This window comes from Dermatophagoides pteronyssinus, unplaced genomic scaffold (assembly GCF_027571235.1).
Source record: "Dermatophagoides pteronyssinus isolate colony J.1.1.1.1 unplaced genomic scaffold, Derpt_VIB-CSIC_2022.12 sq0004, whole genome shotgun sequence".
NCBI lineage: Eukaryota > Metazoa > Arthropoda > Arachnida > Sarcoptiformes > Pyroglyphidae > Dermatophagoides > Dermatophagoides pteronyssinus.
The window spans coordinates 2,585,790-2,610,571 of NW_027461528.1; the positions used below are offsets into that span (position 1 = coordinate 2,585,790).

A 24,782-nucleotide genomic window follows, 5' to 3' on the forward strand; every position below is an offset into this window, starting at 1 on the left:
GGAAAAGAAGAAAGCAAAAAAAATAAAAATCCATCTGGACTTAATTAAGTTGAATTCATTAATTATGATTATAACCAACTGTTTGTGTTAATGAACAAACATAATGGTCAATTGAAAATTGATATTCATGGCCAATGAACTTAATGAACAAAAAAAAAAATGTCACATTTTTTTATTTCTCCATCCCATTCATTAGATAATCGTCATTTGTAATTTGATATTTTTCATTGCCTTGCTTCTCACAAATATTAATTTTTGATTTGTATTTTTTTTCATTTTTTTTCAAAAATATAGTGCATAGGTAATGATCGATAGATTCAATTATTTAACCATATGATGATGAATCCATCGGGACCATCAATTTGGCCACCAACGCCACATCATCAACAACATCATAATCAATCACCTGCTTTGATCATAAATGATAATGATAAATCAACCAATTCGGCTGCAATTCTTATGGCCAATCAATCGTCTGGATCACCGTATAGCAATGGAAATGGTGCAAATATTAACATTGATACTGAATCATTACTTTCTGGTTATAGTGATCCTCGTATTAAAAGCAAAGGCATGAATGGTAGTGCCACAGCAACATACGCTTGTCTACTAACAAACAGTACAACGGCCGTAAATAATACGTCAGTACTTGGAACATCCGTTGTTCCTTCGCCTTCGGCAACAGGCACACCTAACGTAGTCATTAATCCTTACCATGGCAATTATCAGGCCAATACCGGTCATCCGGATGCTCAAGTGCATAGCGTAGTTTCGATGCGAAGTGCTGGACGACAATCACATCATTCAAATCGTAATGGTCATGCAACTAAAACAGTTGAATCGGGTTATACTGTTAGCGGAAACAGTCAAGATATTGTTCAGGTATCGATGTTGTCCCCCGATGATAATTGGAACGATAATACAACCGCCGTCACTGGAAACACAAGCGATCAATCTGGATCAATGGATGATCTCAGTAAAATTGACAACACAGGATTCACAATCAATAGACTTACTGGTTGTCAGCTATGGTCTGGTTTGATCGTAGCCATAGTCTTGTCTGTATGTGCCTTTCTTTCGCCAATCATCATGATCATCATTCCCCGACTCGAGCTATTCGAATGGAAAGTTAAAGAATGTGGACCCGAATGTGATGGTCTGGTCCTAAGTTTTCTTTTCAAACAATTAATTCTGGCCATAGGCAGTTGGGCTGTCTTTTTCCGTCGTCCACGATCGACAATGCCACGTATCTGTACATATCGAAGCACGGTACTAGCTTTTATCTTAGTGTTGCTGGTTTCATATTGGCTTTTTTATCTGGTCCGCATCGCTGATAAACGATTAAGCGATGAAGATGCTATCAGTTATTACAGTGTTATTATGTTTGCCATATCGTTGGTTGACGCCTTGTTATTTATTCATTACTTGGCTGTTTTGATACTTCGAAGCTGCCATCTGGAGAATGAATTCTTTATCAAAGTAGTTCGTTCACCGGATGGCCATAGCCAATGTTATACGTTAGGTCGGACATCCATTCAAAGAGCTTCGTTATGGATATTGGAAAAATATTATCAGGATTTTCCACGTTACAATCCGTTTCTCGAACGATTAGCAATGAGAAAAAGTCGCAGAAATAGTAGTCTTTCTCGACAAGGACTTAAATTTTATGATGTTGATGGTGTTACTGGTCCAGGTTCGACCAACAAATCAAATAATGGAGAGAATAATCCAATAATACAACTAAGTCCAAAATCAATATTGGCTCAAAATACGGCTGCAAATGCTGGAAGGCGATGGCCGAAAAATGCAACGCACCTAAACGGCGGTAGTACCATTTCAGATGGCCGATGTAATAGACGTCAGGAACGCGATACGACTAGTCATCATAGTGGTCATTCAGGACATCATCATCATCGAAATCATAATGATCGTTTACACGAAGAACATGAATATGAACGACGAGTTCGTAAACGAAAATCTCGACTAATGAGCGTTACGGAAGAAGCGTTCACTCATATCAAACGTATTCAACAGCAAAGTAAGTTTTGCAGCCAAATATAAACAATATCACTTACATCAATTTTGTTTTTTGTTTAGGTCATGGCCCTTTATCAACATCATCGATGAATCCAAAAGAAGCTGCACAAGCTATTTTTCCAACAATTGCTCGTACTTTACAGAAATATTTACGCGCAACAAGACAACAATCACGACATTCAGTTCAATCAATATTAGAACATCTATCAATTTGTCTTACATATGACCTAAGTCCAAAAACATTTCTTGAAAAATATCTATCACCACATAATCCACATGTTGGTTGGTCAACAAACAATGATCATATAGAAACATGGAATCTTATTTCCGATACATTAGTATCACGTTCAATCGAATCGGGTAGCCAATTTTTATTACGTCAAGAAGATCATGTTTGCTTATTGGTAACAATAAATCGTATGCCATATTTAAATCTGGTCGAACAAGTGATCGATATTGAACGAACCAAATTCCTATTCAAATTAAATTCCGAAACTTCTGTTTGAAACAAATTTTTTTCCGATTTGCACTTGTAATTTTTTGAACGAAATTTCCAGGTGCTAGTGATAGTTAATTTTAAAACCCTTGTTTGTAAATATTATAAACTATTATTATAACCCTCTTCACCCACCACCACCACCACCAACAACAATTGTTTTTTTTGTACATTTTTATTTTATAATGCTTATTGCTTTCTTCTTTACTTTGATTTTTCAATTAAAAAAAACAAGAATTTTTTTCATTTTTAATAAATTTTTATCTTGACAAAACTACAAATGTCAGGTTGATTAATTATTATGAATCAAAAAAAAAAAAAAAAATTAATGACATTTCTTAAATGGTTATCACGATATTATTACATTTGGAAGTATTTCATTTCACACATGTGATAAGAGAAGAGAGAATTGGACAACAACAACAACAACAACAACAACAAAAAATGAAATTAATTATTCAATAACAAAATCATGCAATTAACAAATCAACATGTTTTTCTTTCGTAAAAAAAAATTTCGTAATACATCCCTCATTACTTTTCGTTTTCTGTTTCGTAATCCACATGCCAAACATCATCATGTTTTTTGTTAATTTCATAATAATCATTTCCATAAGCATAGCAAATCTTCTGTTTGATCGATGAGATTTACTGATTGATTGATTGAATCATCAAATATTGAATATGTTATGTTTGGTGACATTGATCATCTTCATCATCATCATCAGTATTATCAGCAATTTTGAAGGTCTAGAATTTTTTGAATCCTTAAACGATTATATCATCATCATCATCATCATATGATGTTTTTCTGATTATACAAAAAAAAACAAGAATTTTTACCATAAATTTATGAATGGAATGAATTTTGTTTTTTGGAGGTCTTTTCTACAAAAAATCTTAACATTTTATTGATGAAAAATGAATTTATTTTTGCAAATGTCCATAATGATGTTGATTACCATCATCATCATCTTCATGATCATCATGATCAATTGTAATATCGACCATAATGTTGTTGTTTATATTATTATGTTGATTATGAATAATTAAATCAAGTGATAAAAGAGTTGCCGGTTTTGTTGTTATTATTGTTGATTCAAAATCGACATCATCATCGTCATCATTATCATCATTAACATGATGATTATTGAATTTTTCATTATGAATATTATGATCAATCGAAGGATGAATGATTGTTGGATTTTCTTTCTTAATCTTTGTTATGATATGTTGATCATTTTGATGATCAGATTGGCAGGTAAAAAATGAAAATATTGTCAATTTTTGGCTAAAAATTTTCTGAAAAATTTTGAAACAGGAAAAAAAACAATGATTAATATGAATGATAATTATTACCAAAAATGGAAAACTTACCCGAAATTCACTTGATACAAAACAATAAAGTATTGGATATGCAATACCACTCATCGATGTAAATAAAATTAATATTGCCATTGTACAATAATATGTTTGTAATTGAAAATTACATTGACTAAATAAATCTGGAAATAAATCATTCAATGATTCCATAACCGAAAATGGAAACCAACAGAAAAAATGTATCAATGCAAGTAAAATAATTTTGGCAATAATTTCACGATGTTTTACAATCAAACGATTATTGGTTATAAATGGCGTTACAATTATTGTTGTACTAGCAACACGTTTTAATTCACAAGCAATACTTAGATAAAGATATAATGTTAATAATGATGGTATTGAAAATGTTAACATTAAACGCATTAATGTTAATAATATTTGCATTGTACGTCCAAATTTATGGCTATAGTTTATAAAAAAAAGTAATTGATTTTTGATTTATTAATTAATTTGTAAATTAATGATTCATTTTGTAATTAATTTTATTTTTTTTTAGATTAAAAAAAAACTTACTACCAAAAAAATGGAATTATAATCAATGTGCTTGCAATCCATACCAATACAATACAGAATGTATAATGTCTTCGATACCAATATGATTGAAATAGATAACATTGTTTTATGGCAAGATATCTGTCGTAGTGAAGAGAAGGATTTTTTTTTGAAAAAAAATTCATTTAAAAAAGAATAATCTAAAAAAAACAACACATACCTATCGAATGCCATTAATAGATGCATAAATGATGATGCAATAGGTGCTACATAAAAACCAAATCTTAATGATGTTATTATAAAACAATTTGAACATGTTGTTGGTAATTGTTCAATTGTTTCCAAATACATTGCCGGTACACAAATTGAACTATATAATATAACCGATATTGATAATGATATAAATGATTGTTGTGTATGTGAAAAGGATTTTATTGTTGTTGTTGATGATTTGGATGATGATATTGATGAAACACGATGTACAACAATTGTATCATTTGATATCATTTGTTTATTATTATTAGTTGCTGTGGCTGCTGCTGCTGCTGCTGCCGGTATTGTTGTTGTTGTTGATAAACTATTCTGACGGCTACCGGATTGATCAAAATTACAATAACGATTAATAATCAATGTAATAATAACAAATAAATTTAATAAAAATGTAATAATTGCTGTTATGAATATTGATGAACCGAATAATAATTGTTTCCATTCATCTAACATTTCAACCGGTGCATGCAGCTGACATAAATTATCATTATTATCAATTTGATTAATATTGTCATCATTAATTAAAATTTGATTATTATCATCGATTTGATTATTTTGATTATTATTATTAATCATCATTCTCATTATATTGGTTTGTTGATCTGTAATAATATTTGTATAATTAATCAATAATAATGGTGATATTGTCGAGGTATTATTGTTGTTGTTGTTGTTGTTATTATTATTCAATAATAATGATAAAATCATTGAATGATTTGATTGACTAGATGAATAAATATTATCATTATGATGATGATGATGATGAGGTTGATCATGAAGATGATTTCGAGGAAATTGTGTTTGACCAAAATTATGGCCAATAACTCCTTGATTTGTTTCAATCATTTTTTTAATATTATCTTTGTTGTTGTTGTTGTTTTTTTTTAAAAACCAAACAAATCATTCAATCAATTCAGATTTAAATCAATAAATAGTTGTTAAATCAATATTGTTGCTATTGATCAACAACAACCAAGTTTTAATCACATTTTTTAAATTGATCACTGATCATCAATGTTGTCGTTGTCGCTGACATTATCATTTACAGTGGTCGTTATCGTTATCGTTGTTTGAATGAAAATGAAAACAAAACAAAAAACTGGAGGCCCAAGAAAAATTTTTTGTTTGTTTTTTCAAATGATAATTTTATTGGACTGGACAAAACTTGATCTTGTTTCTCTCGCTCTCTCCTTTTTCTCTTTTTACTTTTTTCGCTCCAATTCACTTTATCAATCAAAATAGATGCCAAAAAAATTATCCAATCAGTTGATCGATCAACATGTAATTTTTCGTTTTAAAAAAAATGTGGTTTAAAACAAAGAAGAAAAACACGAACAAGATATCAATTGATAAAATATTTTCTTCTCTCTCTCTCTTTTTCGATCATCCATTCGAAGATTGAGAGACGAAAAATGACGACGACTACGAAGAAAAATATGTGGATGATGATAAAATGGTTTTTAGCAACAACAAAAAAAAACTAAGACACCTGTAAAAAAAGGATGGATGGATGTTGATATGATCATCTACGATGATGATGGCCATTTATACCTGAAGCAAAAAAATTATCATTCATTCATTTGATTCAGGTAGACAGACGAATTTCTCTCTTTTTTTAAAAATTTTGAATTTTGGATAAATTTTTTTCAAAAAAAAGATGCTCTTCTTTTTTTTTCTTTACGGTGAAAGTTTTTGGCGAACATCGATTGAATGGATGGATATTACATTCCAATATCACTGAATGTACTTTGAAAGATTTAAAAAATGAAAACTTTGTTTGTTTTTCTTCATCACGGAGTTTGCGTAAATTAATTTTTATTTTTTCTTGTAATTTAGGTTTCGGATATGGAAAAGTATAAAACGAAATCCACTGAAGAAAATCTGATTGTAAAAATCTCAGTGTAATGAACTTTATTTTTTTTTGTTTGTTGATTTCGTTAATACAATGGATATTCCATTTAGGTTGATAAATAACAAATGGTAAAACTATGATTTCGAAACAAAAAAACATTTTGTCTTTTTTTTGGCAATAAAATCATTTCGTATGAATTATTATGTTGTTAATTATTATCGTCCTCCGATTTCTGTTAATAATTATCGATTATTAATGGAAGGATTGATTTTTGGTTTTGGTTTACTCTCTATCAAACTGAATCGCCTTCAATTTGGTTTTATTTTCCCAAGCATTTATCTAACAAAGAATTTTTTCCGGAATTTTCCCACTAAAATATCATCAACTTGTCTTTGCATCCATCCATCAAATAAGAAAAATTTTTATAAAAACAAAAAAATATGAATTTTTTGATTGTTGGCTTTTGTTTTGCCATTATTAATATTTTTTTTTGTTGTTGTTATTCGTTACGATTCATTGATGATGAAATCCATAGCCATTGACCCGACTATATTGTAACATGAATCCCAATCGAACTTGTTTTTATTCAAAAAAAAAAAAAATGTTTATTTAGATCTTTGCAATGTGTAAAAAGAGAGAGAGAGCGAAAGAAATGAAATAATTATTCACACAAATCCATAATAATTATATAATTTATGTTCACAAGTTCAAGGATTTTTTGTTGTTGTTGTTGTTGATGCAATAAAATTTATTTAACAAGGATTATTTATTTACTGTCATCGATTGCATATCTGCTATATATGTGTGCGATTATAAATCACACGCATAAATCTAGGTTTCATTCATTTCAAAATAAAAAAATAAAAATCTTATTCTTTCATCTTTCAAATGAAGATGAAGAATGTTGTTGTTGTTGTGTAAAAAAATAGGAATATTTATTTTTATGAAATGTAATGTTATGAAATTTGGATTTTTGTAATTTGAATTAATCAATGAATAATAATGATTGATATGAAAATGATTGAAATTATTGAATTTAATAATGTTAATCTTGATGATATTGACGATGATGATGTTGATGATGATGACATTCGACGTAGACGACCTTCACGACGACAATTATTTAACCAATGGCGATCACGAAGTGTTTTTAATATACCTTCTTTTTCTAATAAATCTAATGTTTTGTTAAATTCAATTGACCAATTTTTTTGTTGTTCTCGTTTAGATTGTTCAATAAATGTTTTGGAAAAAGCAATAGCTATATTGTTTTGAAATAATTCCTCTTTACGTATTGTTAATTGTTGTATTATTGTTGTTGATGATGATTTTGTCATATTATTAATAATAATCGATCCATTTGATGTTAATGATGGCTGTTTTAAAGTAACAGTATCAAAATGTACATTTGGATTATTCATTTCTAACCATATACGTTGTCGCCTTGCTACATCGATACTTGTATATTCACAATCATGATGATCGACAAAATAATCAATAAATTTAGATTCATCAATCAATACATATTTTTGTCGTTGTAAACGTTGTAATAATGTTGATAATGATGCACGTTCAACAATAATTAAATCATTAAGATAATCAATATTAATTGTTGAATAGAAACGATGTACAGCACTACCTTTGAATATAATACGTACAATATCGGCTTGATTGAATATATCATGTATGGTTAATAATGGTAATGTATTATCATTACCATCATCATCATAATGAAAAAATTGGCCATTCTTTTCATCAATATTTGTATTTAATGAAGAATCATTCAAAATGATTGCACAATCATCTTTTTGATTCATTTTAATATTGCTATCATTGAAGACAACTTGTATAAATTGTTCCTGTCGTTTAATATTGGCTAAATCATTTTGACATTGTCGACGTTTACGATATACTAATTCTTTGAATAATGATTTTGTTAACAATACTTTCATTGTTGATATATAGATTGGCCTTGTAAATACAATATCATTTTGTTCGGCTTCTTTAGGTGTATTAAGCCAATTACTACTAATATCACCGATTGCAAATTCAACATACTATATAGGAAAAAAACAATGAAATTAATCAATAAATAAGATGCTTCCGTTAAATACAACAAACCTTTTCAATAATTTCACCAAAAACACCATCACGTGTTCGTATTGAACCAATTTGTCCATCAAAACTTTGTCGTAAAGTAAATTGAAATTTTAAACGATTTCCTAATTCTTTTAGTATATCCACACAGAATCCACGATATGGTCCACTTTCACTGTAAATAAATGGTGGATTCTATTGTCGAAATGAGAAAAAAAAAGAATCAAATCATTTGAAAAGACAAAAAAAAGCATCAAATAGATTACCAATACGGTTGCACCATTCAACGTGATTATATCATCATCAATGTCTTCACCTTGATCTTGTTGTTGTTGTTCGATTACTCGTTTTGGATTCTTTTGATCAAAATGTTCATCATCAAGAACATTGTTTGAATCAGTGATATTATCAAAAACAGTGTCGACAATCCATCTACCATTATTATTATTATCAAAATTTATCATTTGGTTATGAACATTTTCGAAAATAATGATAAACACAAACATTAAAATAATATAAATATGATTAACCATGATGGCCGTTATTTATTATTTTCGGATTTGATTTCGATAACCATGAACAATTCAATAAACAAAATGAAGGTTATCATGAAATTCATTTCGTTTGTAAATCATGAATGAACGAATGAATGATTGAGCAAGGATGAAAATAGAATGGATATATTCAGCCACACCAGAAAAACACCGGATATAATTTAATTTGATCAAAATCAATCAAAAAAGATTCAACAAGATGTTTCTCAAGTACGAAAACTGAAATATGTTAAAATGTAAATAAACAACGTTAAACAAAGTGATAAATAAATAAATAACCGACCGGATGCTTACAAAGAAATTTCAATCAAAATCATCGCCCCCCAACCAATCAATAACAGAACAAAATTGATTTTTTATTTATTAAATTTTTTCTTCATCTTTTTTTTCCTGGATAATAATTTTTTAAATACATTCCAATAACGATAAAATCATATAAACAAAAAACAAAAAATTAAAATTTTAAAACGAAACAAAAAACCAAAAGGAAAACAAAACACGAAAAAAAAAGAAACATTCGATTACAAGCCAAACACAAATGACGTACACATTTTTTTCAATATTCTGGCTTTTCTTGATTGTAAAATTCAAAAAAAAAATCAAATGAATGAGCAAGAATCGAAGGAGGAAAAACAAAAACGAACAAAAGGTAAAACAAACTAAAGAATATTTTACTATATTTTGTTGTTGTTGTTGTTGTTTATTTTTTTTTAATATGTATAGAATATTATCGAAGAATATAGAATTTTTGTTGTTGTTGTTGTGGAAATTGTATTTTTTTGTGTTTTTTTTGTGCTGAATTTAGATTATGCAAATGAAAATGATGTTTGTTTGTTCATTATTATTCTCGTCAAAAAGAGTGAATGTGAGGATTTCGATCATGATATTTATGAATGATGTCGGATGTGATGGACACACACAAAAAAAAATTGCTCCATTCGATTGTGATGGTCGATATTCAATTGATATTCTCTGGCTTCAAACAAAACAGAAAATTTACCATTAAAATTCTGTTGTTATTATTCGAATCAAAAGCGAAAAAAATCGTTTTTTACCTGAGAAAATCATACAATTAATCGGATTTTATTATGGTTGTTTGTTGAGATTTTGGAGCAAGCAAAAGAATCCAAAAACAAAAAAATCGAAAACAAAAAAACAAAATTCTAAACTAAAAACAAAGTTTTTTTTCCAGTGTTTGTGTTTGTGTTTGTCAAGAGATTCGGTGAGATGAGCATCGTTTAATAATATGATATAATAAGAATCAAATGTCAATGAGATCAACAAAGAAAAAAAACAAAACAAAACAAAGAAAAAAAAATACCGAAATAAAAATTACAAATATATTTACATTATATTAATCTCAATCAATTTTCACTAAATAAAAACATCTTCTCTAATCTCGAATAATGAGCACTAAATTTTTTTTGTTTTGTTTTTGTTTTTTTTTTGGCTAAAATTGTTGGCAAATAAATGAGGAAACAAAGGTGTTAATGAAATTGTTGTCGAAGAAGAATTTAACCCTTTTCTCGTTCTCTTGTCTGTTGTTTTTTTCCCCAAAATTTTGGCACTAAAAAATGTAATTTTTTCTTCGTATATTTTTGAAATGCGTTTACCTGGAAGCAAAATAGAGTATTTTTTTGTTGATATAGATGTAGTTATATAATGATAAAATGTTTGTAAAGTTTTTTTTGTTGTTTAAATGAAATAATGTAAGGTAATCTATTTCGGTAAATATATAATGATTATACGTGTGTTTGTGATAGAGATTCTCCTTTTTTTTTGGTTTTTTTTTCGTTGTTTTTTTGGTCAATCTGGACAATAATATGTTCGGTGTGGATTGTATTTTTGGCTGTTTTTGTTTTTGGTTTTGGTTTTTTCGGTTTTTTGAGGGGTAAAGAATTTAGCTAAGAATAAATATTGACATGAATAATGAAAATAATGTTGTTACAACAGTCATTAAATAACGATATTGTTCAAAATTATTTGTACCACCATTACATTTACGATTCCAATAACGACGTTTTAATTCATCTAAACGACCATTAGCTTTTAATTGACGAATAGCACGATTCATTGTTTCCAAATGTGTTGAAAATTTTTGTCCAATTATACCAAATTCATAATGTGTATCAGCTTTTGGAAGATTTTGTGATTCCAATTTTATTTGTGTTAATTCACAATATTCATCCATTGCCAATTCATTATTGATACTTTCCTAGAGAAAAATAAGAGAGAAAAAATATCATCATTTTGCTCATTGATCAAAACATCATCATAAACAAACAAAACAAAACAAACCTGTATGAATGCATATGGTGTTTTCAATGCTCTTTCAATACCAATTTGACGATTTTCAGCCATATTACTTGGATTATTATGCAATTGTTCATAAATACGACGACTTAATGGATCAGTACCAACACTTAGATCACGATAAATTGGTCGTACAGTACCTAATTGTATTATTTCTGGTTGTTGTTGTTGTTGTTGATTTGATTGTTGCTGCTGTTGTTGTTGTTGTTGTTGATAATTAATCGGTATAACGGCTGGTGGTTTTGTTCGTTGATCCAATAAATCATCAATAGTTTTAATATTATTCTGTATGATACGATCTTTATGTATCAATGCACTCAAATTTGATTCCATATATGAATCAGTAAATTCAACATAACGTTGTGCACTTGCTGTACGATAAAGATAATCAGCAATAGCAAAATCCGCTCTCTAATTTTATATGATATTATGAAGGGAAATAAATGGTTTGTTATGGAATTTACAAAAGCAAAACGAAAAAAACAAAATATCAAAACAAAAACTTACATTTTGATGAATATCAGTTATCAAACCAGGTGGACGATTTTGAAATGGATCATTTGATGTATGTTGATTACCCGGATCTCTTAATGAATAATTAAAATTACCAATTAAAGCCATTTCATCCAAAAGATCGACAAAAAATCCAATTAATTTGCCATTTAAATCTTTTTCAACAAATGGTGGTCGCTATTCAAAGATTCAAAGATTCAAAATTCAAAAATTCAAAATGAAACAACATTCAAATCTTTACAGGGGAAAAAACAAAAAGATCATCAAATCAATCAGCAAAAAAACTTACCAATGATGTTAAACCACGCAATGTAGGTCGATTTTGATTAGCTGGTTGTGCCCAAATCGAAATATTTGTTGTCATTGCAATTGCAATGAACATTATTATTATTGAATATGGTGGCATTTTTGCTGTTGTTATGGTTGAAATTCTTAATTCAAGGTACTCAAAAAATTCAATTATTGGTTTGGTTTCAACAATATAAACACAGAAACCCACTGACACAAACAATGAATCAGATTATGAAAGATTAAAGATCAGAAGAAAAAAAAACAATAAGAATTCTTTAAAATTCTTTAAAATTATGAATTTTTTTCTTCAACAAAAAAAAATAACCAAAAGTTAATGATGGCCTAGTTTTTGGTGTAAAATGTCAAAAATTCTAGTTTGTTGTTGTTGTCGTCGTTGTTGTTGTTGTTATTTTTTCTGCATCAAAATAAAACAAATGAATGAATGAATGAATGTTTGGGTTGAAGCTATAGTTCCATTTGGAACACACACACACACACACACATACTATACAATGAGTAAAGTAAAGTGAGTTTGTACCAAAAGTTTTGGGTGAAGGTTATATCCGATTTTTTTTTTTTTGGTTTTCTTCTTCAAATGGCGGGTAAATAGGAAAATCTGTGGCAGTGGCAGTAGTTTTCAGTATGAAACAAGAAAAAAATTACCCAGCTTTGAATCCAATTTTTTTTGTTGTTGTTGTTCCTGTATTTATATACGAAAAAAAAATTGAAAATGTTGATGAGGATGATTATATAGGAAACGAATGAAGAATGAAGAAAAAATATTAATGAATGGCCTTGGAATATCCATCTATCTGTATATATCTTTGGTTAATGTAAAATTGGGTAGCAATTTTTGTTGTTTGTTTTTAATTCAACAAAAAGATTCAAAAAGAATGATGCTAGTGGATTGTTTTCTTTTCTTTTTTTGTCGATTGTAATGCGTATATGCGCGCCGCATCCATACAAATTTTCACATAATAAATTATTTTTCCCATTTTTTTTGGTCGCTGGTGGTGGTATATTTATTAGTTTGATGATGTGGTTTCTGTATAGTTTTTTGGTTTATGATGCTATGAAAGGGAACCGAAAATTATTATGTGATGTCATTGAAAGCGAAAAAACTAGATCCGTCGCAAACATTGAATTTTGTTTTTGTTTTTTTCTTCATTTTTCCCCATTGGTTCGGTTTAAATATAAAAGTTCACCGAAATTGAGTAATATCAATGAAGGCATGTGATTCAATGCATCTTGGTTTTGAATATGATTGCCTTTTTTTTCCCCTAGATTATCTTCAATCTACTGCCGCTATATGGTTTTCTTTTTGGGAAAAGAAACCCAATGCGGAATAGAATGGAAAGATATTTTTCTCTGTAAATTTTCTTTCTCTATATATGAATTTTTTTTCCCTAGAATAAACGGGTCAAATCATTCGCAAACAAAAAAGATTGTCCTTGAGCTAGTTTTTGGTTCCGTAATAGAAATTGAGACAAACCAAACCAAACATTCTTGATATGCAGCCTGAATTCAATCATTCCACACCGGAACAGATGTGAAGATTTATCAGTTTTTTTTTCTGTTTCTGTATGATGGAAATTGACTTTCGTTTTTCGCATTGCAATTTAAAGTTTGCGGAAAAAAATCTCATACATACTGTATCCAGTATTGAAAATTCAAGGTCTTGATGGAGATTTTCAATCATAAAATCAGTCAGGGTTGTGTGTGTAAGTTGGATACATTCGAAATGAATTCCCAATGAAAAAAAAAACTATCGATCCGGGAAGCAAATAAATTGAGGAATTAAGATTGGGTTTTGAATAATTTCTCCACAAATAAGATTCCCAAAAAATTGATTTATCGTCTAATTAGGTTGTGTGTGTGTTTACTGCTTGTTTGTAGACAAAATGAATGAAACACTAAACCGAAAAGTATTGAATTACAACCAAACAAATCATTCGATATTTGATAAGGATTTATTAATTTAGATATTGATGATGACAATGTCAATTCATCACATCCATCAATCAATCAATCAATCAATCACACATCATAAGCGAAGTAAAAAAAATCCAAAACTGATGATTATTACGTAACAACTTAATATAAATTCAACGACAACAACAACAAAAGTATCTATAGGTAAATAAGCTGGGAAAATTTTTCGTTTTGAAACATTTTGGATGGAACGATTTGGATCAAGAACGTTGCCGTCGTTCTTGTTGCTTTCTCTTCGAAACAAAAAAACAAAAAAAAAATCTTCCAATATTAAATTACATTACATTTTTTTTGTCCCCTCATTCATAAATATGATAAGAAACTAATTAATTATGGCCAATCAATCAATGGATAAGTAATCAATAATGAAAAAAGGAGGAGCTATCATGTCACACAATAAGTTTCATATTCACAGAAAAACAAAAAAAATATTGCATGATTTTAGCATGAAATTATTATCATCAACATAAATGTATGTGTACTTCTGCCTGTGCGTTACCCAAAAAATCAAAAATCAATGATCAAAAATTGTTGATTTGCTGATTTTTTTTTCTATGGTAAAAGTTTGGTTTTCGAAGTAATCTTCAAAAACAAACCACCACCACCTGTCTGTCTGTGTGTGTGTTTGCGTGTCCTATGCAAGTATATAAACACTTGTTGTTTGTCAATTCGGATTCAAATTTTGTTTTTTGTTTTGTTCATTAAAAACCTCGAAACAACAGCAACAACAACACCGGCACAGACAAAAATCGATACAGAACAACAACGAAAAAAACAAACAGCACAACTGGTTTTCCTTGATAATATCAAATTAACATTGAAAAGTGAAAGTAAACGATATACGATACACACACACATATTGCCATCATTGTTTTCTTGAGCAAAAAATCAACAACAGGAAAAGACAACAACAGCAAAAAAAAATCATTGAAAAACCACATTGACAAGTCAACTATCATCCATTGTGTGAATTTGAAATAACCACAAAAAAAACAGTGTTGATTTTTGATTTTTTGTTTTGTTTAAAAGTTCATTTGAATTGTCGTTTTGTTTTTTCTCGTTCAAAAAATCAACATGGATGCTACAAAATCAACACTGGAACAATTACGTCAACATGATACAATTGTTGTTGCCGATACAGGTGATTTTCAATCAATCAAATCATTTAAACCAACCGATGCAACAACAAATCCATCATTAATATTGGCTGCATCAAAATTAACACAATATTCCCATTTATTCGATAAAGCAATTGAATATGGTCGCCGATTTAAAGAAAATCCATTGGAATCTGCTATGGATTATCTGTTTGTATTGTTTGGTGTTGAAATATTGAAAATTATACCTGGCCGTGTTTCGACTGAAGTTGATGCACGTTTAAGTTTTGATATTGATGGTTCCGTACAGAAAGCATTGAAAATAATCGATTTATATAAATCAATGGGTATCGATAAAGAACGTATACTGATTAAATTGGCAACAACATGGGAAGGTGTAAAAGCAGCAGAAATTCTTGAAAAACAATACGGTATTCATTGTAATATGACATTATTGTTTAATTTTGCACAAGCTGTTGCATGTGCTGAATCAAATGTAACATTAATTTCACCATTTGTTGGTCGTATTTATGATTGGTATTGTAAACGTACTGGCATAAAACAATATGAAAATCCTGCTGATGATCCAGGTGTTAAATCTGTAACACGTATTTATAATTATTATAAACATCATAATTATAAAACTGTTGTAATGGGTGCATCATTTCGTAATATTGATCAGATAAAAGCATTATCTGGTTGTGATTTATTAACCATTTCACCATCATTATTAGCCGAATTAGAAGCAGAAAAAAATGTACAATTAAAACGTTCATTGGATCCATCGAAATCCTCGGAAATCGATACATTTGCTAAACCGATACATTTGGATGAAAAACATTTTCGTTGGGAATTGAATGAAGATGAAATGGCAACGGAAAAACTATCCGAAGGTATTAGAAAATTTGCTGCCGATGCACGACAATTGGAAAAATTGATCAAAGAAAAATTGTCATAAAATTGAAATTGCTCAAAATTCAAGTTCAGAATCAATTTTTATCTTAAATAAATAAATAAATATCAAAAATGAAAGAAGAAGAAAATCAATAAATTTACATCGAATTAGAATATTTTGAATAATAATTAATTAATTAAAATAATTAGCAAAAAAAATAATAATTTAATAATTTATCCATTTCCTTCCAGCGGTGGAAACAAAAAAAAAAGTTTACCGTTCAAAATGAATGAATGAATGGTTGTTGTGTGGAACAAAATCAATCATCTTACTAAAGTGTAGGTGTGTGTGTGTGTGTGCAGGTATGGATTACCTGAGGTGAAAAAAAAATCAATTACAAGTTTGAAAACATCTAACAAATAAATATATTTACTGTGTGTGTGTTCGGCAAAACCATTAGATAAAGTGAAAAAATGGACAAAAAAAATTTGTTCCTATAAATATACCACAAACATTCGTTTTGTTTTTGTATAAAAAAAAATATATATCATCATCATAAATAAGATTCTTAGAGAAGGAGAAAATGACGGATGACGGAAGATTCGGATAATGATGATGGTCATCATTATTTGTTTACAATTTAAAAAATAATAATGATAGAATTTTATAACATAATCATAGTGAACTATACAAATATCATTAAAATATATAAGGAAATTTTTCCATAATTCGATCAATTTTCTTTTCTCCATTGGATTAGATAGATTGATTTAAATATATTCGAATAATAATAAAATCAATGACTACGTGCTGCTTCTCTTGCTGCCAATATTAATGGATTTAATGTTGATAACGGACTTGATGTCTTTAGAAATGGATGCTATTAACGGTTATTATTATAACGGGAAAAAAGAAAGAAAGAGAGAAAAAAAAATTCAAATTAAATTAAATCCATCGGACATTGAATGATAAAAAAAAACAAACATACTTTTAATAATTCAGATGCTGACCATCGTTTTTCAACATCACACTCAAGGCACTTGTCCAGGAAATCTTGAAATAATAATGATAATTTTTCCTTTTCTTTAATTTCCGGTTTTCCATTCGTCGCTATTAAATAGATAGCCTAATCATATATGAAAAGTAATAAAAAAACAACAACAAAAAAAGAAAATCATTAAAATTTTTCTTCGAAAAACTAGATTGCGAAAAAAAAAAACATTTCATACCCGTAATGGATCACTTTCGTTCATATATGGTGGTTCACCTTCAATCATTTCGATTGCCATTATACCTAATGACCATATATCAATTTTTGGTCCATATTGTTTACGTGTAACAACTTCAGGTGCCATCCAATATGGTGTACCAACCATTGTTGTACGTTTATTTTGTTCCGGTGAGATTTGTGCACAGAAACCAAAATCCGTTAATTTAACTGATCCATCTAAACCTAACAATATGTTATCAGATTTTATATCACGATGTATAACATGATTATAGTGAAGAAATTCCAATGCTTGTAATACTTCACGACAAACGGCAGCAATTTGACCTTCTTCCATACAAGTTTCAGTAACAACATCGGTCAATGATCCACCACTAAGATATTCCATTACAACCCATAATTCTTCACCAACTAGATAAGAATCCAGATAATTTACAACATTTGGATGTTTATTTTCACGCATCACAAGTATTTCATTAACGATCAATTCTTTTTTCGGTTGTTGTGATAGATTCATTTGTTTAATAGCTACTTGCATTCCTGTACTGATTTCGATAGCTGTATAAACAACACCACTTGCACCTTGTCCAATACGTTCCATTTTGGTAAATTTTCTATGTGGATCACCGATAGTAACTATTGATCGTAATCGTTCTAAAATCTCTTCATCAGACATTTTATTTGCTGCAATTTGATTCGGTTTAGGCACACGTGGTTTTAATAATGGTGTTGGTGGTGGTATCAATTGGCCATTATTATTATTATTATTATTAAAAGAATGTTGTTGTTGTTGTTGAATTTGGCTAGGATTCATCATCATCATCGTTTTGGCAAATACGGCTGATTGAGCTGAACATTGATTGGAAATAATTTCATTATGATTATTATCATTAATAATTTTAGATTTTTTAATAGGTGAACGATTTGATGTTGATATGTTAATATTATCAGTGATTAAAAGCGTATTATTAGATAAGGAAATATCATTATTATTATCAACACAATCCACAATAGAAGATTTTGTGAATGTTATTTCAGAAGATTGTAAGGATGCATCAGTATTGTTATTGTTATTATTATTAGATTCAATCATAGAAGTGGAAATTATTTTATCAGAAGCAACAACAGTAGAAATAGTAGAAGAATTTTCATTTTCCTTACCGATTGTCATGTTTGATGGCATAACATTTTGATTTGAATTATTGTTGTTGTTGTTAAGAATATCACGTGGTGAAATTGGTTTCGTATAAATAGATTTTGTTTTTTCCGGTCTTGGATTAATAGGTGGTGGTACTAATGATTTATTATTATTGTTGTTTATTATGGATTCATTTTGATTCAAATCTATTGATTGTAATTTTTTCAACATTGATGATGATATTGTTTCGGATACCGAAGGTAAAGCAGCAATACCACTACAATTACTACCGATACTATTGCCACTAGTTGATAATTTTAATGCTGGTCCACCACTTGCCGATGAAAAACAATTCATCGATGATGAACTTGAAATATTCGAACCGGAACCAGATGATGATAATATCGATCCAGTTATGGTTGCATTATTACAACTATTATCGAAACCGGTAGTGGCCATTAGGCCACTACCGGCCAATGTTGATGAATTTGTCGATGCTAAAAGGCTAGATGCCGATGTCTGTCCAGTAGTTGTTCCTGTACATTGTATATCATCAGATGATGGTGATGATAATGATGTTGTTGTGGCTGTTGTTGGACTAGTTGAACCAGCAGAACTTGTAGTGGTTGTTAATGTTGAAAATGTTGATAATGAAGATGATGTTGATGATGATATTATACCTGTTATCGGATGTTGCTGCTGTATAGTTGTTGTTCCAAGTTTTGTTCCAGGGGCTCTTGGTGGTGTCGGTGGTAGACCGAAATTATTCGATTTAGTTTGAGGTGTTGATGGTGATGGTCGATGTGGAAACAATGATGATCCTTGTTGTTGTTGCTGCTGCTGTTGATTTTGCATTTGCGATGATGGAAGATGTATATGATGATGATGGCTTGGATGATATCCACCACTATGGCCAACATGATGATGATTATAATTGTTATTATTATTATTATTATTATTATAATGATGACTTGAAAGTGTTGGATGTGAACCGGATAATAATTCATTATAATGATGATGTGGATGTCCATGATGTGTATGATGGCCATGATGTAAAAAACTATTTATTTGATGTGATCCAGATATTGATGATTTATCCGAAGAGGAATGTGATGTTGATTCTGTATCTAATAATAATTATTATTATTATTTCGATAAACACAACCAAAAATTCAAAAAAAAAGAGGGAGAGAAAAAAAAAGATTTGAGAAACAAAATATATACAAAAAAAAACCAAATGCAACAAATTGCAGAATTACTAAAACAAGTGAAAATCAATGAAATGTCAACGGAATGAAAAACCTAAAAATAGTCCGCCAAAAAAAAAGAAACCATATAATTTTGTTTTAAAAAATAAAAATTCTAATAGCAACACAGACACACACCCAACAAGTTTCAAATAAAGCATCATTTTTGTTGCAAAAAAAAATAAACAGCTAAATTTAGCTAAAAGGAAAACAAAATTACCATCATTATATCGTCACATCAAATTCTATAATAACTTCTTTTTTTGTGATTTTCTCAACGATAAAGAATTCAATATTGACCTCGCTCAAACACACAGACACCTACGCCATTTTTCTTGCTGTTGATCTGAATAAAATAAAACAACAAAACTGTTTGTTGTGTAATTTTATAATGTACCTCGCCTTTCACTATGGATACACACACCCTATACATATCCTATAGTTATGTTTCCATCATCATCATAATGTTAGACATTTGAATTTAATAAATCTGTTTAATTTCTTTGGAAAAGGCTAATTTTAGATTTCTATCATTTACAAAAAAGAGATTCTCTTCCATTCTTTTTCGAAAAAAGGCTAGGGAGAAAACATGTACCGGAAACATTTTTTGGTAAAAACAATAATTCATTTCATTACTTACCCATTGTCATATATTTAAATCCTTTATCTAAATTATCTTTTTTTGTTGATTCTTCATACCATTTAAGTACTTCGATCACAGCTTGTGGATTTTTCTTTTGTTCCAATTTGGAAATGTTTGAATTTTTTAACATAACATACCAATTTTTTGGCATACCAGTAAATTCACCCGTATTTGGATCAAAACCAACATGTAATGTATGTTCAAAATTTGTTGGTGGTGATATGATTGGTTTGCCACCGCCACCGCCACCGCCACCAACATCATGATCCAATGATGATGATGTTGTTGTTGTTGTTGTTGCTGTTGTTGTTGATGATGATGATGATTTATTACGGCTAAAAAATCCAACACTACTAATAAATGTACCATTTGTACTACCACCAGAACCACGATCAGCTTCCGATGAATTTCTTGCCGATGATCCATTTGATGAATGATGATCTTTTGATTTTGAACTAGAATTATTATTATTATTAGCATTGTTGTTGTTTGTTGTTGATTCATTTGATGAAGATTTTTTCATTGAACTTCGAAGTTTTGATTTTTTAAATGCAGACATTTTTTTTCCTTCTTTACCAATATTATCTTCTTCGGATGGTACTTTTGGTAATGGTCGCATATCCAATGGTATATTATTATTATTATTATTCGTAATATAATCGTTATTGTTGAGATTATTATTACTTCCGTTATTATTATTATTGATTTGATTTAATGGTATGATTGGTATGATGGAATTATGATCACGAGCTGATGCTAATCTGACTGGTGGTGCGGGTGGTTTATCTTCAAATCTTGATGTCGTTGTTGTTGTTGTTGATGATGATGATGATGACTGATTCATTGACTGTAAATTTGCTATCATCATCATTGAATTCGGTGATATTGATGATGTAGATGTTGTTGTAATTGTTGTAGCTAAATGTGATGATGTAGCTGGTGTTGTCATCATCATCATCATATTCTGTGATATAATACTATTTGTTGCGACTGAATCATATGGAGTTGATCGTCCCGATGATGATGATGTTCCACCAACACCACCACCACTAATACCGCTGCCTCCAGTTATCATTATTTTTATTTCTTTGTTGTTGTTGTGAATGTAGATATCAATGCTGTTGAATGTTATATACAACTACTGATGACAATGATGATGGTTACGTAAATTGTTGATTGAAATATGATTGTAACCGATAAATAAAAAAGTTCATATTCCGTTCATATTTGTTTATTATTATTATTGATGATGATAAAATATTGATTCAATTGAATTGTCGATTGATATGGCAATTAACAAGATGAATAGAAACGAAAAAAATCTGTCAAATCCTAATAAAGAGAAAATGAAATAGAGAAACATATTTTATCAATTAATTCATTTATTCAATCAATAAATAGAAAACTAGACAAAATCGATAATATGAAATATGAGCGAAAAAAAAGTCAATGAAATTGATGGAATGTATTAAATTTTCATTTGACAAATGAACGTAAAACCGATGAAAAAACGATGAAAATATATTTTTGCAATTCTCATCATTAATTTATGGTTTCATTCAGGAAAAGGGAGAAATATAAACTTTACCTGTAATCAGAAAAAATGGAATATTCTGCTCAGCAAAATGAATCTGATAAATTTTTGAAAAATGTTGAATCAACATTAATCAATGTAAAATGAAAGATTCACCGAACCGAGAAACAATGTGTGAACAAACAAACATAGAATCCCAAAAAAAATTAAGTTAATCGTAAACACACAAAAAACAAAAACAAAAACAAACAAAACGAGTATGCAAACTAAAATACAAAACAGAGAAATATAAAGGGATACCGAGTGAGAGAAATAGGATTCGATCAATGAACAAAATACACATAGAGATTGAGTCAAACAGACAACAAACAACAATAACACATAGCCGGATTCTATTTGCGAGCAATATTATATCACATATTATTATCCATTTTGACCATTAGGTGGAGCCATCCAAATGATCACGTGATACATTTTTTTTGTTATCCATTTATTATGGGAAAAATATGTTCGGATATACCAATTACCCGCCCTTGATCGTTCAAAACAAAAAAAAAGAATCCATTCGTTTTGTACGCATGTGTCATTCGAACAACGAAAAAACCAACATTCGAATGATCGAACGTTTTTGAAATTTTTACTTTTATCAGAATAAAATATTTTATTATTTTCTATAGAATCAATTTTTTAAAAATAAAGAATATTTTTCTATCTAAAATAATATATTTTTAAAAAAAATAAAATCTTTATAGATGTTTCAAATGTAAAAAAAAATCGGATAATAATTTTTGATCAGAAATTGATTGTAAACATTGATGTAATGAATAAATAGAATTGTGAAGAAAAAAAAACATCAACAAAACATCAATAATAATCAAATGCAACATTATGAATTATCACCATGTTGAATATATCATATAATTGCACTTGGTGAATATTTAGTGTTTTTTTTGAATTAATAATTTGTTGAAATGCGAATTTCTTTTTTTTGGAGAAGAATAACAATTTGAAACCCTGGTTGCGAGAGAGAGAAAGAAAGATAATTTTGTTCATTCGATGGAATACTGAAGATTTCAATAATGATGATGATGAAAATGAATTGAAATTAATTATTGTTGTTATGAATATGAACATTATTTTCATCATGATGATGATTATGATTATTAATTATCGATAATTTTTTCATTTTCATTGAAGAATTATCATCGACAAAGAAAAATGAATCATTTATTATTGATGACCATTCTTGTTCCGGTCGTTGTAATGCAATTTTTGTTTTTCTTATATCATCTTTAATTGTATCGATTAATTCATCTAATGAATTAAATTTTCTTTCTGGTCGTATATAACCACAAATAGCAACACGTATTGTACTATTATAAAAATCATCATCAAATGAATGTAATAAATGTGCTTCAAGTGTACGTTGTTTAACATCATCAAAATGTGGATTCCAACCAAGTGAAAATACTGTTGGATATATTGGATTCAAAGGACTTGTTGATCGATAAATACTTAAATCTTCAATATTATTTGTATGATGATTATCATTATTATTTTCCATCGTCTTTGCTGCCGTTGTTTTTGTCTTTGTTGTTGTCGATCGTGATGGTGGATCAAGTAATTGAGCAAAACCATAATAGATACCGGAATCAAGTTGAATTTTTTGTACAACATCATATTCAAGATTAGCTGTTGGACATCCTAATTTTTTTGAACCACGACCAAAACCATGTATAACATGACTGGTTATAAATACCGGTTTAGATAATTTTTCAAGTGATTCTGGTGCCATGATTTTTTTTTGTTGAATCAAATGAACAATAGGATTGAATGTAGAATCCGAAAAAAATGGCAAAATTTTGATTTGTTTTGATGAAAATATACAAATGTTTTTTTGTTATTATTCGATACGATTGTTAATGGCAATTTTGTTGTTGATTGTTATAAATGTAATCTTTTTTTTTTCTCTGAAAGAAAAATTTATACTTTATATAGCGATTGTTGTTGTTTGATTAGCCAATTTTGAGATACAACAATAATAAAAATTTCATTTTTTTTATTGTTGTTTTGGTTGACAACAGGATCGTAAACAATGATAATAATGATGATGATGGTACAATATTAACATCAATTAATCGAAATATACATTGGACCAAATCATGCATGAGAAACATGGAAAAAAACAGAAAGAGATAGAAAAGATAATTAAAATTAAAATTAATTTTATCACAACAATAATATTACCATTTAATTAATTGTCATCGATGTTGATTTAAAAATCAGACAAAACTAATTAACAACCTCAAAACCTTGAATGAAAACCGGTGTTTTGTTGTTGTTCTGTTTAAAAGAAAACAATATTTAGCCGTTATTGAAAAGTGTAAATTTGCTATAATGATTTAAAAGTTGAATATGATGATTTTATATCAAAGAAACAAATAAATTAATTCAATTTTTATAGAGATGAAAACGATGATGATGATAAAATTGGAATTTTTTTTCGATATTCTGATGTAATCAAAGTAAAATAATCAGAATGGATGAAAAAAAAACACAAAAAACAGACGATTATTTTCAACCAAACTAAACAAACATCACACGTTGTGTGCTCAATTCTGGTTTTTCAGTGTTTTAGGTTAACAAAAAAAATTCTTGCAAATTTTATCGGCAGTCGATGGATGGCGCTATCATTATCGTTTTGATCATT

The 24,782-nt window shown here is 28.9% G+C and overlaps 7 protein-coding genes across 8 annotated transcripts; 2 read left to right on the forward strand and 5 right to left on the reverse strand.

Moving 5' to 3' along the window:
• The first annotated feature begins 333 nt into the window (after positions 1-333).
• On the forward strand, positions 334-2,814 carry Vang (Strabismus domain-containing protein Vang). The gene is made up of 2 exons (XM_075819538.1): positions 334-2,038; positions 2,098-2,814. The coding sequence occupies exons 1-2, from the start codon at positions 334-336 to the stop codon at positions 2,541-2,543; spliced, it is 2,151 nt and encodes a 716-aa protein (XP_075675653.1). The 3' UTR covers positions 2,544-2,814.
• LOC113798196 (uncharacterized) lies at positions 2,727-6,321 on the reverse strand. The gene is made up of 4 exons (XM_075819539.1): positions 4,629-6,321; positions 4,430-4,549; positions 3,911-4,319; positions 2,727-3,835 (listed from the first exon to the last, which is right to left on the reverse strand). Exons 1-4 carry the CDS (start codon positions 5,522-5,524, stop codon positions 3,461-3,463), a joined length of 1,800 nt encoding a protein of 599 aa, XP_075675654.1. The 5' UTR covers positions 5,525-6,321; the 3' UTR covers positions 2,727-3,460.
• Positions 6,322-7,173: 852 nt separating this feature from the next.
• LOC113798195 (uncharacterized) lies at positions 7,174-9,430 on the reverse strand. Its single transcript, XM_075819756.1, has 3 exons — positions 8,894-9,430; positions 8,652-8,822; positions 7,174-8,587 (listed from the first exon to the last, which is right to left on the reverse strand). The coding sequence occupies exons 1-3, from the start codon at positions 9,158-9,160 to the stop codon at positions 7,520-7,522; spliced, it is 1,506 nt and encodes a 501-aa protein (XP_075675871.1). The 5' UTR covers positions 9,161-9,430; the 3' UTR covers positions 7,174-7,519.
• Positions 9,431-10,789: 1,359 nt separating this feature from the next.
• On the reverse strand, positions 10,790-12,976 carry LOC113798209 (putative glutamate receptor). The gene is made up of 4 exons (XM_027348705.2): positions 12,297-12,976; positions 12,002-12,184; positions 11,480-11,905; positions 10,790-11,396 (listed from the first exon to the last, which is right to left on the reverse strand). The coding sequence occupies exons 1-4, from the start codon at positions 12,411-12,413 to the stop codon at positions 11,082-11,084; spliced, it is 1,041 nt and encodes a 346-aa protein (XP_027204506.1). The 5' UTR covers positions 12,414-12,976; the 3' UTR covers positions 10,790-11,081.
• Positions 12,977-14,863: 1,887 nt separating this feature from the next.
• Positions 14,864-16,455, forward strand: Taldo (transaldolase). The gene has a single exon (XM_027348706.2). It carries the CDS (start codon positions 15,365-15,367, stop codon positions 16,343-16,345), a length of 981 nt encoding a protein of 326 aa, XP_027204507.2. The 5' UTR covers positions 14,864-15,364; the 3' UTR covers positions 16,346-16,455.
• On the reverse strand, positions 16,364-22,472 carry LOC113798208 (serine/threonine-protein kinase Pak-like). 2 transcript variants are annotated; one of them, XR_012846138.1, is made up of 7 exons: positions 22,127-22,472; positions 20,536-21,870; positions 18,672-19,775; positions 17,512-18,359; positions 17,271-17,408; positions 16,716-17,162; positions 16,364-16,655 (listed from the first exon to the last, which is right to left on the reverse strand). XR_012846138.1 is itself a non-coding variant. In XM_027348704.2 (6 exons), the coding sequence occupies exons 2-6, from the start codon at positions 21,611-21,613 to the stop codon at positions 17,079-17,081; spliced, it is 3,252 nt and encodes a 1,083-aa protein (XP_027204505.2). In that variant the 5' UTR covers positions 21,614-21,870; positions 22,127-22,472; the 3' UTR covers positions 16,364-17,078. The 2 variants fall into 2 exon arrangements, 1 of the variants encoding a protein (XP_027204505.2); XM_027348704.2 differs by having other exon boundaries at positions 16,364-17,162.
• A 629-nt stretch (positions 22,473-23,101) lies between these two features.
• Positions 23,102-24,704, reverse strand: Rfk (Riboflavin kinase). Its single transcript, XM_027348710.2, has 2 exons — positions 24,320-24,704; positions 23,102-24,060 (listed from the first exon to the last, which is right to left on the reverse strand). Exon 2 carries the CDS (start codon positions 23,865-23,867, stop codon positions 23,178-23,180), a length of 690 nt encoding a protein of 229 aa, XP_027204511.1. The 5' UTR covers positions 23,868-24,060; positions 24,320-24,704; the 3' UTR covers positions 23,102-23,177.
• Positions 24,705-24,782: the final 78 nt, after the last annotated feature.

Coding starts and splice junctions, on each gene's coding strand:
- Vang (XM_075819538.1), top strand. CDS start 334: ATGATGATGAATCCATCGGGACCATCAATTTGGCCACCAACGCCACAT. Junction 2,039..2,097: donor CAAACGTATTCAACAGCAAA/GTAAGTTTTGCA, acceptor TTTTTTGTTTAG/GTCATGGCCCTTTATCAACA.
- LOC113798196 (XM_075819539.1), bottom strand. CDS start 5,524: ATGATTGAAACAAATCAAGGAGTTATTGGCCATAATTTTGGTCAAACA. Junction 4,550..4,628: donor CTATTAATGGCATTCGATAG/GTATGTGTTGTT, acceptor TCACTACGACAG/ATATCTTGCCATAAAACAAT. Junction 3,836..3,910: donor TTGTATCAAGTGAATTTCGG/GTAAGTTTTCCA, acceptor AAAATTTTTCAG/AAAATTTTTAGCCAAAAATT.
- LOC113798195 (XM_075819756.1), bottom strand. CDS start 9,160: ATGGTTAATCATATTTATATTATTTTAATGTTTGTGTTTATCATTATT. Junction 8,823..8,893: donor TGAATGGTGCAACCGTATTG/GTAATCTATTTG, acceptor TTTCGACAATAG/AATCCACCATTTATTTACAG. Junction 8,588..8,651: donor TTGGTGAAATTATTGAAAAG/GTTTGTTGTATT, acceptor TTTCCTATATAG/TATGTTGAATTTGCAATCGG.
- LOC113798209 (XM_027348705.2), bottom strand. CDS start 12,413: ATGCCACCATATTCAATAATAATAATGTTCATTGCAATTGCAATGACA. Junction 12,185..12,296: donor TGCGTGGTTTAACATCATTG/GTAAGTTTTTTT, acceptor ATCTTTGAATAG/CGACCACCATTTGTTGAAAA. Junction 11,906..12,001: donor TAACTGATATTCATCAAAAT/GTAAGTTTTTGT, acceptor ATATAAAATTAG/AGAGCGGATTTTGCTATTGC.
- Taldo (XM_027348706.2), top strand. CDS start 15,365: ATGGATGCTACAAAATCAACACTGGAACAATTACGTCAACATGATACA.
- LOC113798208 (XM_027348704.2), bottom strand. CDS start 21,613: ATGATAACTGGAGGCAGCGGTATTAGTGGTGGTGGTGTTGGTGGAACA. Junction 17,409..17,511: donor ACGAAAGTGATCCATTACGG/GTATGAAATGTT, acceptor ATATATGATTAG/GCTATCTATTTAATAGCGAC. Junction 17,163..17,270: donor CAGCATCTGAATTATTAAAA/GTATGTTTGTTT, acceptor AACCGTTAATAG/CATCCATTTCTAAAGACATC.
- Rfk (XM_027348710.2), bottom strand. CDS start 23,867: ATGGCACCAGAATCACTTGAAAAATTATCTAAACCGGTATTTATAACC.